This window comes from Alexandromys fortis, unplaced genomic scaffold (genome assembly GCF_014885135.2).
Source record: "Alexandromys fortis isolate MF-2015 unplaced genomic scaffold, M_Fortis_MF-2015_v1.1 scaffold_24, whole genome shotgun sequence".
NCBI classification, from domain to species: domain Eukaryota; kingdom Metazoa; phylum Chordata; class Mammalia; order Rodentia; family Cricetidae; genus Alexandromys; species Alexandromys fortis.
Window position 1 is genome coordinate 11200990 of NW_026067906.1, and position 14891 is coordinate 11215880.

General features: G+C 39.2%; 1 protein-coding gene across 2 annotated transcripts in view; it reads right to left on the reverse strand.

Annotated features, from left to right (window-relative positions):
* The window catches only part of Zdhhc17 (zinc finger DHHC-type palmitoyltransferase 17), a 64542-nt gene that overhangs the window by 43041 nt on the left and 6610 nt on the right, over positions 1 to 14891 (reverse strand). For both annotated transcript variants that reach the window (XM_050135515.1, XM_050135516.1), the window contains one exon: positions 2012 to 2115. In XM_050135515.1, coding sequence (XP_049991472.1) covers positions 2012 to 2115 — 104 coding nt within the window. The remainder of the gene's footprint in view (positions 1 to 2011; positions 2116 to 14891) is intronic.

Consider the following 14891-nt stretch of genomic DNA (forward strand, 5'->3'; position numbering starts at 1 on the left):
TGTGTAAATTTATGTTTATGACCAAAGATTAAGTCAGAAGTCAGGTGTGGTCAGAGGGACTGCAGGACTTATTTATAATTGATAAAAATGCTGAAAATAAGTAACTCAGCCATGAGTGAGACTTTGCATTATCCTCTCCGCAGAGCAGGGAACACTGTGGCAGAGAGACAGAGGATGAGGTGGGATGCTGGCTCTCAGGCATGACACAGCCAAGGCACTCGAGAACTCCCAGCAGCTATGCCTACCTGCACAAGACCTGCATCAACATCTAGTCCTGGAGAGGTTCCAGAGTGGCCCCCCAGGACCTCTACATTAAAGGTAGTTAGTTAATGTTGACAGGGGGAAGGGGGAAGAAAGGTTTTCTTCTCATCACCTATGTTCCATTCAAACAATCCTAATGAAACTCATTCTGTCATACACAGACACATGTACACACACCCAGATACACACTCATACACAGGTGTGCACACACTTTTCATTATGTATAATTAGTATATGCTAATAAAAACATTTAAGTAGAAAGAGAAAAATCAAGAGAGATCTTCCTGCGTCTAACTCAAACCAGTCAGTATGCTCGAGGGGTAGATTTTTGTAATAACACGTTCTTAATGTTCCATTTCCCATGCATGAAACTGCTCTAGAAGCTTGACACATTAGACTATAACCTTTTAGGTAGGGCATGGTTGTGCACATCTTTACTTCCAGTACTTGGGAGGCAAAGGCAGGCAGATCTATGAGTTTGAGAACAGCCTGGACTACACAGTGACTTCTAGGCCAGCCAAGGATACATAGTGAGACTCTTGTCTCAAAAACAAAAACAAAATAACCCCCCCCCATTCACACACAATATCTAGACTTTTAAAAAGAAAATAGAAGAGAAACTTATTAGTAAGAAGATCAGGGGAAGAAGAAGGACAGTAAGACCATCGGTACAGGACTAAAGTACAGTATAGGGATGCGTGAAAATATATCTAATATATTATCTTATATAATACAAATGTGCTAGTGGATTTTCTTCTTGAAGTAGATATATAAATGGTCAAAAAGACCAAGAAAAACATGAACAAAGTAAATATACTGTGACTATTAATTGTTAGAAACTCTAAAATGCTGAGGGACTCAATTCATGTTCCTCTTATGTCTGCAGAAAAAAGGCCTGCTGTATTCAACTTCCATATGATTTGAATTATAATATTCTTAGTTATCATTTTCTTATCCAGTCTCAAAGACCAATATAATCTGACATATGGTAAATCACTATTTTGAACATTTTTGTGTATATATATATATATCTACAAATGCATATATAATAATTAACTGCATTGTATTTGTGTAGCTGGAAGTCTTTTCTCTGTCCTGTCTGCTTCCTGTCTGGTTTCTCTCCCGTCCACCGTCCATGAAGCCACTTATGAAATAATCATTGGGCGGCTTAATATTAATTATAATTTTTGACTGATGGCTCAGGATTCTTACTGGCTAGCTCTACATATAAATTAACCCATTTCTAATAAGCTGTGTATCATCACATGCCCCGTAGCTTACTGATAATGCTCTAGCATCTTACTCCTCCGGCAGCTCCCCCACTCTGCCTTTTTTCTCCCTGTCTCTCTGCTTGGATTTCCCGCCTACCTGTAGTCTGCCCTGCCATAGGCCAAAGCAGCTTCTTTATTAAAAAATGGTAATAAAACATATTCACAGCATACAGAGGGGCATCCCACATCATATCCGTGTACCTGGTTGAGTGGTAGGGAATATGGAATATACCCTTATATTTTTAACTCAAAGGTACTTCTAAAGTTGGAAATGTTTTCTAGTTGTTCACATTAAATATTCTTAAGGTAAAATAATAAACTTCCATAAAAGTTTAAGTAGCAAAAGCAAACAGCTGATGGGAATTACAGCAATTTAACTGAGATACTGACATATCTCAGGTAATAAAATACATAACTCATATTCATATTTCACTTAAAACAACTATCAAGGAAGAAAATAATCACAACAAAAACCTTACTGTGTAGCCTTGACGATGTCCCATGTGCTATAGTCATCAATGTGAGTTTTTCGCCCAAGAGGTTCACCATATCCATGGTTATAATGGCTTTGTGGTTTGACTTCCTGTTAAAGAGAAAAAACACATAAGTAAGAAAAGCAAAACTACAGAAAATAGTTTAATATTTTTATTTTTGTTCTATTTAACAAATATTCTTATTGAAATACTTATGTTTAGCTTACTCAAAATCCATAATCTAGAGAAAAAGCATGGTCAAACAAATCTTCCCCTTGTATACACCTCAAAACTAAAAAGCTCTGAGGTTAGAAATTACAAATTAGCAATTGTCTTTTGTATCATAGACTCTTCGCATCTTTCTGAAATTCTCGTTCTCTTGTGAGAAACTTTTCTCTTACTCTAAAATAACCTTAGCTCTAATGCTATGTGCCACTAACAAAGGGAAAGGATTTACCAGCTCTCTTAGAGAAATATAACATGCAAGAACATTCCTCTTCTAACTATGGTGGCACACACCTTTAATCCCAGCACTTGGGAAGCAGAGGCAGGCAGAACTCCATGAGTTCAAGACCATTTGGTCTATAGAGCAGGTTTCAAGATAGCCAGAGCTACACAGTGAGACCCTGTCTCAAAACAAAACAAAACAAAACAAAAAAAAAAAAAAAACAACCAAAAAAAAACCAACAACAAACTTCTATTCTCAGATACTAGCTTTTCCTAAACCTGTCTAGGAAAATAAACAGCTCTAAAAGAACGTCTATCTGCCTGAATACAGTCATGCCTCCTATAATACTTCAGTCAATAACAGACCATACAAACTTGTAGCCTCAAAAACTTACTATACTAGAGCTGAAACATTATCACCTAGTATATTCACTGCAGCTTTCAGACACTCCACACACTGACACACCGCAAGGCACTACAGCGTTACCTCCCTGGACAATCCACACACTCACACACCGCATTGTCTATGCTCTGTCTTGAACTCCTTTTCCACATATCCCCCCAAGTTTTCCACATATTCTCCTCACAGCTAGACTTTAAAATATGACAGGGCAGGAACACATATCTTTGAGTACTGAACAGCAGAGCAGAGCCTAGCATGACACTGGTGCTCTTTTTTTAAGACAGGGTCTCACCAGGTAACCCAGACTGACCTAAAAATCACAATCCTCCTGCCTCTAACTCCCAAGAGCTCCCATCACAGGCATGTGCAACCATGTGCATCTATACTGGTGGCCTTAAAGAAAATAAAAGAATGGAAGGGATATTTTTTCTTTTCTCATATTGAAAACACTTTAGTTCTAACACGGGGGGTAGGGAGAGGCAAGTGGATCTCTGTGACCATGAGGCCAGCCTGGTCTACATAATAAGCTCCAGGACAGCCAAAACCAGACACTAGAAAGATCCTGTTGCAGAAAAGCAAAACAACAACAGAAAACAAACAGAAAAGCTTCCACTCATTTAACATTTCTTCATTTCTTGAAGAGGGTATGGAAGGAAAATATTTGCAATCCCATCAACAATACATTATTAACTACTTTTCCATGGTACTGGATATTATTTTTAAATTCTTCCCTATTTAAAGTAACAGTTTACATGCTTTTAATCCCAGCACTGAGGCAGAGGAAGGTGGATCTCTGTTGAGTTTGAGGCCAGACCGGTCTGCAAGTCAGTCCCAGGACAGCCCCGCCCCCCAAAAAAAAGAAAGAAAGAAAAAAAGAAGTATTTTTCTATGGCATTATTTTTGAGAGTTTCCTATTAACATTCTTTGGAGTATGAGGACTTTATTCTACTGGAGTCCTGAGATTCATTTAACATGTCTGAAGTAGACCTGTATACACAATATTAGATATTACTCATTTTCTTACTTAAAGATGTCAATACCATTTTTAGTGTTGCTAATTGGTGGCTTCAGTGTGTTTCTGACATTATACGATTAATAGTTACACACATTAATCTGCTCTCAATTTTTATACTTAAATACAACTGCAATTATTAATGCTATTGACCAAATATTCTTTCTCAGGCACACAGTAAGATTGTACAACCCTGGCCATTTGAAAGAAGTCTGAGTAAGTGACAGGCTTTTATTTTTAACTGAATATGAACGAAGAATATACACTTCACTCTTACTTTCTGTGTCACAGACACCGGCAGTCCTTTTAAAGAGTAAAAGTAGTCATTCTGGGTCTGACAGCAGCCACTGCTTACCCCATAATGTATGTGCTACATGAACCAGTAACACTGATGCTGTTATCAGTTTAGGGTTGAGACTGCAGCAAATCTAGTTTATCCTATCTATCAGAAACATGAGAGCTATTTATTTGGGGAAATACTATACAAATAGATCTCTATAAATCTTAATTATATTTTAGTGATGGTTGTAACCACAATATGCTTTGGCTAATTTATATTTACAGATTTCTTATATGTGGCCATATATAAAAAAATTATTTTAGAATAATGTCTCTTTAAATAGTGTAAAGTACAAATTAATTTCTTAAAAATACATGGTATTGTTTTCTCATTTTCATGGATCAAGTCACCTATGCTAAACATTTTACAAGATTGATTCTTATCAATGATGTGTAGCCTAAGAATGCTGCAGGTCCACAGACAAATTATCTTGGACTAGCTTAGCTCCCTAAATAGCTACATACAACATAATTCTCTACAAAGCCTAACACCTTTTAACTATCAGGTAAGCCTTCTGGATTGTATGAATAGAGCCCTAGTTTCTTTTCATCAATCCCCAAATTAAGAATGACATCAGATAGCATCTGAGGCCTATGGGAAAGACATCCATCCCTGCTTTGTTGAACCCACTTTCTTGACGCTTCCACGGACGTATTGAAAAGAAGTCTGAAGTTATGACTCTCTGTTCTAGTTCTATAAAAACTTGGTGAAGTTTGTTACATTTTAGAACACGGTGTCTGGGGGATTTGTGTTCCCAGGCCATGCTTAGATCTAAAATTATTTCTTACTTCCTTTTCAGGTGAGAGCTGTGTTTTGGCTTTTCACTGGAGAGTAATTATCAGTTTTACCTCCTAACTCAAGATTCTGAACAACATTCTTTTAAAACAGCTCGTTGGATGGAAATGATCTTGGAAGCTTCTTTTCATCCTTGACCAACAGCACTCGCCAGCATCCTAACTCAAGTACTCAATATATTTCCAACAGGTTCAAGAACACTGGGTCAGATACAACATGATTCTGAAAGACTCTGAGAAAGTACCTTTTAAGCATTAAAAGCTGTCTTCGCTTTGAAAACTTAAGAGTTATATTCAGGCAAACACTGCTATTTAAACTCAGGAAAATGTCATCAGAGTGGTGCAGAAACGGTTAAAATCCTTATTATGAAAAATTTCTTAGAAGAATGTAAAACTCACTTCTCTGAGAATTAAACAAAGGCATTATGCATCTAGTTCAATATGCAGCAGAGTTCAATCAGCAAGGCTTATGCAAGAAATAACAGGATTAGATACACAACTAATCCTCCCAACTGATGCACAAGCACCTCCTGATTCTGCCAACCCCCACAAGCTAGTCCTTTCCTTCCTGTCCGATGGGGGAGGACACTAGTGGTGTCCCCTTTGTGTAGAACAAGCATTCTACCACTCAGCTACATTCCTAGGCTTTCTTGTTCCCTAAAAGCCATTTATTTCTACCTACTGGAACATCCTAGCTAGAAAACTCATTCCACCTCGACTCTTGATCCCAAAGCTCAAAATGCTTTTCTTTTTCTTTTTTTTTTTTAATATTTATTTATTTATTATGTATACAATGTTCTGTCTGTGTGTATGCCTGAAGGCCAGAAGAGGGCACCAGACCTCTTTACAGATGGTTGTGAGCCACCATGTGGTTGCTGGGAATTGAACTCAGGACCTTTGGAAGAGCAGGCAATGCTCTTAACCACTGAGCCATCTCTCCAGCCCTCAAAATGCTTTTCTCTAAACCAATCCTCACTGGCTCCTTTCTCTGAACCCCCTCATAACACCCTCTCATTCTGTCTAGATTCCTCTCCTATGACATTTTAGCAATCATATAAAATCCTCCGTGAACCTGTCCCAACTGACGCTTTTCAACGCTTTTCAATTGTATTTACCATTCTCCTTCTCCTATACATTTGTATGCTGTGTACTTTCAAATCCTTGCTCTTCTATCTTAGCTCATGTTAGTCATCCTACTTAGAAACAGTACTGAGCTTAGGCAACTTTTAAACCCTTCAACTCACTATTCAAATATCACTTTCCCTTTCCCCTTGTTTCCCTCGGGCACCTAGACAGCACCTGAGCTCCCATTACTATACAAACAAATCATTAAGCACTGTGTGGAGGAATTATGTCGGTTTGTTATCTCTAACAAACCTAGTGGCTTAAAGCAACATAAATTTATTATTTTAGGCTTCTGGTTCAGAAACCTAGAATCACTGTGCTTGCTTGCTAAAAGCAAGAATGTCAGCTCTGCAAAAACGTTCCTTCAGCGGTAAGAGTTATTGCTTCCACTATCGTGGGGGCTGGGGACTCCTGTTGACCAGAGGATAAACAAGGTTAGAGAAGAGACAAAGTCCAAGGTGCAGAGCTGGCACTGTGCAGTTTTCTCTCAGTTACTGAATAGCTATGGAGATATTCAAGTGCGGGCTTTCCTAGCAAGTTCAGCATCACAGCCTCTCCCTTTAAAATGCAAGAAGCTTTACCAGATCCTGTTCTCAGTACTTTTGCTCCAAAAAACAAGCTGAGAGCAAAGAAAAGTTGTCCTGAACACCCTATTCTCCACAGGCCTATCAGAGGAGTGTATCTCTCAAGGAAGAGTAGCAAGAGCTTTCTGCTGTGTGTCAGCACTGACAGCTCTCCTTCACTCAAGGGTAAATCACGCAAAAAACATGGCCCTACTGGGCACAGTTGATTTTTCTTGATGTTATGCAGGCTAATTTTTTTTTTATCAGATTAGGAGAACACTTACATGTTCAGTTTCTTGAACGTCATCATTAAATTGCATTCCAGGGTAGTAGTACCAATTTATACTCTTCAACAACAACCCAACTGGTTTCCTTCCGCTATACTGAGATTGATCAGACTTCTTCATTTGGCGAGACTAAGAAATACCCAAACCTACCATTTTGGTTCCTATTTCCCTGCAGCAAAATGAAGAAAGCTTACGAAGCAAACATCACGCTACAGTAAGGGTGGCCTGGGACTCAGCACCACTGAGGTCAGATTATTCCGACAAAGGGGCCTGTGCCTGACTGGAAATGGTTTGAGATGGATGGACAGAGGGAATTATAGACAAAGAACACCTACAACTCTTTTAGGGAAGTTTTGTTACAAATAAGAGCAGACATGAACCCAAAAATAGATCTAAGAAAAATAATAGTGTTTGGTTTGCTTTCAAAACTGGGAATTTTTTTCACTAGTAGAAATGGTATGGTAAAGCCAAGAACTGAAGACGCACAAGAAAAAGGAAATGCCAGTGAATGAGGGACTCAAGTCAGTATAGCCAGACATATGGAGCATTTTAAGTTAAAAACTCATGAAAGAATTAAAATCTGGATAAACAGACATATAAGCCATATACATCGACTAGAATATCCATCATAAAGATGCCCATTCTCCCCAAGTTTATCATACAGTTTCTACCAAGATTGTCCCAAGAGTCTTTGTGGCTACAGTAAGGTTATTTATATAAGAAGGCAACTGTTATTTTCTAAGTCGTTTTTAGGAATAATCATACAGCAAAAGTTACCAAAACAGTGATAGTTTAGTTTAGAAACCTGGGAAATAAAAAAAAAAAAAAAACACCAGAAAAAAACCCACATATATGCACAACTATTTTTTGACAATATACAAACAATTCAGTGGAGGAGAGAATTTGCTGAAAGAAATAGGCATCCACAGGCAAAAATTAAGATTAACAAGATCAAACCAGTTTTTATAATTCAAATTATATAAAATTAACTCAAAGCTTACTATAAAACTAAATGTTAAAAAATACAAACTAAAAAAGGCAGTGAGACCAGAGACATCTGAAAGCGAAAGATACATCAGGAGAAAGCATCCTATCATCAGTTTAATCTAGCTCTGTGCTTTCTATCCTCCAAAACTGGGAGGAGAGGCACTGTGTTTAAGCCTTCTAGCCTGTTATCTTACAGCAACAGCCCAGTAAACTAGGGCAGACAAGAGACACTTCACCAAAGATACAGGAATGAAAACATACATGAGAAGGGATATCTGATATCATTAGTTTAATATATATCACTATTCAATAAATTATCATTTAATATCATAATTAAGTATCATACTTCCCACACTAAGGAAATGGCTAACAGGCAAAGGCTTTATCGTCATAAATATTAGGATAGGCTAAAAGTGTCCAAGGGTGTGGCTGCCCATAACCAGCCCCAAACTCGCACTCAGGGTGCTGAGGAGAAAGCATCACAAGCTACACCAGTGACAGTTCACTTCCTGCTGCCTGCAGATCAAGATGTATAGCTCTCAGCTCCTTCTCCAGCACCACGACTGCCTACATGCCACCATGTCCTGTCATGATGATAATGAACCAAACCTCTACACCGATAAGCCACCCCAATGATAAGAGTTGCTGTGGCCAGGCTGTGGTAGTGCACGCCTTTAATCCCAGCACTCAGGGAGGCAGAGGCAAGCATTGATCTCTGTGAGTTTGAGGCCAGTCTGGTCTACAGAGTGAGTTCCAGGACAGCCAGAGCTACATAGAGAGAAACCTGTCTTGAAAAACTAAAATAAAAACAACAAAAAAGAGTTGCTGTAGTCATGGTGTCTCTTCACAGCAATAGAAACCCTAACTAAGACACTAAGAAAAAAAGGTAGGGATCAGGCTGAGAAATGACTCAGTAGATAAAGTGATTGCTTACTTAAAGCAGGATATGGTAACCTGCCTTTTAATCCCCAGCCCTTGGGAAACGGGCATTTTCTCCAAAAAGTTAGCTGAATATTGAGTTCCAGGTTTAGCAAACGACTACCGTTAATGTATACGGTGGAGAACAATCAAGAAAGACAACCAGTAACACACACACACACACACACACACACACACACACACACACACACAAGGGCAAAAACATACATGGAAAAAAAGAGCAGAAAAAAGTCATAATTTAATAGAATTGCTGCCTCAACATTTATTTTTAGGGTTGACATAAAATATCTGAAACCAAATCATACCTTGTCACCTTTGGCCTAGTTAAAACTTTCTCTACTTGGGTGACTGCAATATAGCAAGTTTGTTCCTTATTCCCTAACCCCAAATCAAACAAACCCACAGCTGCTAACTATGATAAAATGTAATGGTCAGTTGTCAATACCGTGTAAATAAGCTCCTCATCCATGTGTGTTTGCTTTAAAATACTCATGAACGGGGTCAGCAGACGGCTTGGCAGATAGAGGTGCTTGCTGGGTAAGCCTGGGAACTGGAATTCAAACCCTGTCCTCTGAACACATGTGCTGTGACACATGCACCCGCACACACATCGTGCACACACATTCAATCATTTTAAATTTTTAACTAGCAAATCCACAACCTTGCCCTTCCCCAGCAAGAAGTCAACACAATCTTATCCATGATCTTTAATAAAGGCATCAAAAGTGTCTCCTTTATTTCCCGACTTCCAGTTCACCCTTTAATCTCTCATACTTACTACTAATTGTTTCTGTTTCATACATGCATGTCTTTCCTGGCATATACCTGACTCTAACTCTACTACCCTGTATCCCTGTAAGGGCTCTCCTACAGAGGACAACTTAACTTCATCACCAAAATTATCTCAAGATCAAATTGGAAAGAAGCCACAACAATGAAATAATACAATATCATCATCACACACCTGTGAGGATGCAGAGATTCTAGCATCCCTACACTGCTGAGGGGGTGTAAAATGCATTGTCACTATGGAAAACATCTTGATTTCTCAAAAAGTTAATGAAAAACTACCATGTGATCCAGTAACCGCATTCATGGGTATTTCCTCCAGATTATTAAAAATTTATGTTTATACAAATTTATGCACACAATATTTAAAGTTGCCTTCTTTATAGTCACTGAAAACTAAAAACAACCCAGGTAATTATAATGTATGTACAAAATGGTATAGTCATAAAACTGCAGCCAATAACAAAAGGGAATGCATACCACAAACACCCAACAAATCTCCAAGAATTACGGTGAGTGAAAAAAATCAAATCAATCCTCTATGGCTACATACTACATAAATGCATTCATGTAATACATTTGTAGATAGTTTGCAGCTAAAGGGTAACAACAAGGGGTTCTGTCTCAAATGCTCTCCATCTTTTCTTTCTGATTTATTATTTTTATGTATGGTATCCTAAGAAATCAAAAGACGGTGCCAATTCCCTGGAACTAGAGCTACATGGCATTGTGAGCCACCCAATGTAAGTGTTGGGAACTGAATTCTGGTCTTCTGGAAGAGCAGTAACTGCTCTTAACCACTGAGTCATGCCTCCAGCCCCTCCACATTACTTTCTGAAACAATCTCTCTCTGACCTGGAGCTCACCGTGTGGCTAGACTGACTGGCCGGGCTGGCAAGCTCTGGGAATCCTATTTCTGAGTCCCATGCTCACAGTTACACTTACATACCACTGAGCCCAACTTGTACACGGGTGCCAAGGAGTAAACTCAGATCTTCATCCTTGCATACGCAGCAAAGTTTTACCAACTAAGCAATCTCTCCAGCCCCCAGAAGATGTTTCTGAAAGATGTAGAAAGTGTAGAAAATCTATATAGGTGGATGTTGTCCAACAGAATCTGTGCTATTATTAAGACACAGCCCTTAATTCTGTACTGCCAAGGAATAGCTGCTAGCCACATAAAACTAATACATACTCAAGTTTTCAGTTTTATTGTTGGGGACTGCAGACCCTCAGACCCTGAATTTTCTATGACCCCTGCCTACCGGAGCAAACAGTTTGTTTTCTTGTGCTTGCAGCTGCTCTGGACACAAGACCCTCATGAGTTCCTGGTGGCAGGGGAGTGGTTTTTGATGGGCTTGCAGCTGAAAAATCCCAAGAGCTAGGGCATGGCCATTAGTCAAGGAGAGCCCTATGTAAGTTACCCTGGAATACAATAAAGGGAACATTCCTGTTTCAAGGCACTGCTGTTTGCCTGCCTGCCTGCCTGCCTGCCTGTCTGTCTCTGTGTGTGTGTGTGTCAATCTCCAGCTCCTTGCCCGACTCACAAACCATCCCATGGTGCAGATGACATATTTTATGGCTAAAATTTGAATTTTTACTTTACTTATTTTAAACAGTCCCATACCCAGTGGCTACTGCATGTAAAAATACAGGTCTAAACACCACAAAAGTGAGATTTTACTCTGAAATAGAACTATGCCCAAACAGCATTTAGAAAAACACTACAAATTTTAAAACATATTATACTACTTACACATTAACAAGAAAATTATGTAAGAGTGTGCCTGAAATATTTGTATCTGCCCAAAAGAGCTTCGCAGCATACTGCACAGTAGTAATGGTATTATCTCTGCAGAGAAGAGCGTGCGTCTGCTGGGGACTCCTACTACACACCCTTCATACCAGTTAACATTTTTGACAATAATTATGTCATTAATTCTTAATGCTTAAAAAAGTTGTGGTTTAAATTTTTCATATCTTGAATATCCATATGCTATCCAATAAAACAGAACGGATCGCATGTTAGGATAGATCATTCAAAAAGCTTAAGTTCATATTGAGTCAGCTGTGTTATACTGCTAGGCTTCTAGGCGGTTCCATTTTCCCCCAGAATTATGCTCCTTTTTTTGGACTACATTCAATAAGACACACAAACACACATACACACACACACACACAAAACAAGAGGGGATGTCGCTCAGTTGATAGAGTGCTTGCCAGATGTGCGTGAAGCCCTGGGTTCAGTCAGAAATAAATGATGGGTGGTGGAGCACCTGTAATCTCCCCACTTTGCAAAGCAAAACAATCAAAAGGTCAAGGTCATCCTCCGTAACACCACAAATTCAATGCTAGCCTGGCTTAAATGAGACTTAGTCTCACACACAAAAAAGTTAAATGGAAATTTTTAAATCAAGTTAATTTTCTAAGTAAACAAGATCCTGTTTATCTATATATTATCATATTCAAATGTTCCAAAGAATTCAATGTTTACAACTTATTCATAATTGGACCTACAAAACACTGAAGAGCCATGAGTATTTACAATTTCAGGGAAGATTCACGAACAAACAAAATCTCAAAGTAAAAAACAAAAACAAAAAAGCAAGATTCTCATCCATGTGCACTCATCTTAAAATGCATAGGAAACTAATTTCACAGACTAGAGGTGAGCCATCAGTGCTCAGCAGTTGAGAAGCACAGCTCTAACAGAGAACCCTGCCCCCAGTGCCTACGTAAGGAAACTCCCAAGTCCTGTAGCTCCAGCGCCAGGGTTCTGACACACCTGCATTCATGCACAACCCTCATCGCAATTCTAAAATGACACAGAATTCCAAAAGATAAATAAAACCTTTAAAAGCAAGTAGTTAAAGGATAGTTGACAGCTAATTTTACTTCCTAGGTGCTATTCTAAACTTTATTTGGAGACTATAAACTGAGGACAGGACTGCTCAAAGGTACGGCAGAGGGGAAGGTCTTGATGGAAGATAAGAGTCAGAGAACAGCCAAAGGCATCTGGAAGAGTTCACAGCAGGGAGAGAAAGTAGTAGTCAGGACTTGGCCGTGGAGGCGAGGCGGGGAATGAGGCGCCAGAGAGAGGAACAAGAGCAGGGTTACAGGTTAAAAGGGGAATGAGGAGCCTGGGAGTTGAGGAAGACGGAGCTCCAGAGCTGGAGGTGTTGAAAACAGTCAGGGAGAAGGTGAGAAGAGCTACCTCATCTTATGGAAGGTACCTGAAGGTTAGCACATGGTTTGGTATGCTAAAAGGCACTACAGACAGCCATCTGTTGGAGTGATTGTTGAAGGGAACCAACCAGCTTCACAAGTTCCCTGAGGAATGCTGGCTTTTTCCACCTGACAGAAATTGGGGAGTGGAGTTTCCTTTGGAACAGACAGTTTCAAAGAATCAAAGAGGTTCCCACTGTAAAGTGCAATTGGTTACTGTACTACTAAGTCTTCAGGGTCAATGTCTGCTCTCCTCTCCTGCACTGTTTAACACTTAGAAGCCACCAAAAACAAGGGACTAGGGCATTTTCTGAAGACTTACTGCCCCTGGGCTCTTCTTCCAAGCTACAGTCCACATGTGCCAATGCTGCAGTTGTCTTGCTCTTACTAGGACTTAGCTATAGTTTGAGCATAGCCGAGAATCCTATGTTCTCAAATACCCTTTCAGTGGGTTGTTGGCTGAAATGAGGGGCTGTAGGTGTAAATTATGCTGTCAGGAACAAGGAAAGACAGCCCATGTACTAGGGCTGACAACTAGCCTTTTACTACATGACCAAAGAAAACGGCAACATTCACTGCAAAACACAAATCTCAATTTCAGAGTTTGGAAATGCTAAGCCTACAGCACTTAGTACCCAACTCATTCAACTTCATTAGAAGCCCTTAAAACATATGTTTTCTATTATTCTCATTTTTCAGGAAAGAAAATCAAGGCACCCAAAGTAAGAATAATTTGCCCAAGAACAGAGTTTCTAGCAATGGATGTGATGTTTTACATACAAGAATGTAGTTTGGCAACAAATCTTTCTATCAGATATGCACATAATGATGCAGGACTCATCAAAATGATCAAAATGATCAAGCCTCAAGGAACTATAAATTAAACCAGCACCACTTGTCCTACCCTGACCAATCCCTGGGAACCATGGGTTTAGTCTCCATTTCTATAATTTTGTAAGTTTAACTGTGTTATACAGGGCTGGAAGATGGCTCGGTTAGTCAATCCTTTGATGTATAAGAAAGAAAACCTGAATTTGGGTCATAAGTATCCATGTTCTTTTAAACTCAACAGCATCACAAGTTGAAAAATGCAGTAAAGGATGGAAATGCTCAAAGACCTGAGTTCAGATCTCCAGACCCACATAAAAGCCTAGCACTGGGGAGACACGGACTGGAAAATTCCTGGAGTGTTTCAGCCAGGCAGCCTAGACTAATCACTGAGCTTCATGTCAATGAGATCCCTTCTCAGGAAACAAGGTGGACAGTTCCTGAGAACAACACTTAAGGTCCTCTGTTCTCCACATATGCATGCATACATATACGCCTGAGTACCCCCCCTCAATAAACCAAATATAGCATATTGGTTGCCTTTATTGTAAAAAAACTTCCAAATAAAAAACAACACAAGGTGTAGTGATGCATGCCTTTAATCCCAGCACTGGAGAGGCAGAGGCAGAGGCAAAAGCAGGCCAATCTCTGTGAGTTTGAGGCCAGCTTGCTTACACAGTGAGTTCCAGAACTGCCAGGGCTACAAAGTAAGACCCTGTCTCAGAAAAATACAAAACACCACCACCAACAACAACAACAACAACAACAAAAAAATCACACACCATTAACCAGACTCAGTCAATAGATATACACTTAGAGTAGTCATTCTATGAAAGTTGTGTTGCTTTATATTGGATTTGGTACTTTCGTTATCAAATATATTTTTATGCAGAAATCTATCGCCAAAAATAAAAAATCTGAACAGACTTCACAAAAAGCAATCAGTTTTATATACTTTCATAACTCATGTTCATTACCTGCACTCACTCCTTCCTCAAGCCTTTATTTAGCCTTTCTTGCTCTCATTTCTACATGGTATACTGTATCCAAATGCACACTTGTTTACATATATACCTTTATTGTTGTCTAGATCCTGCCTTTGGGAGAGAATATACATTTTTCCTGAGATTGTATGAACTTAATTATT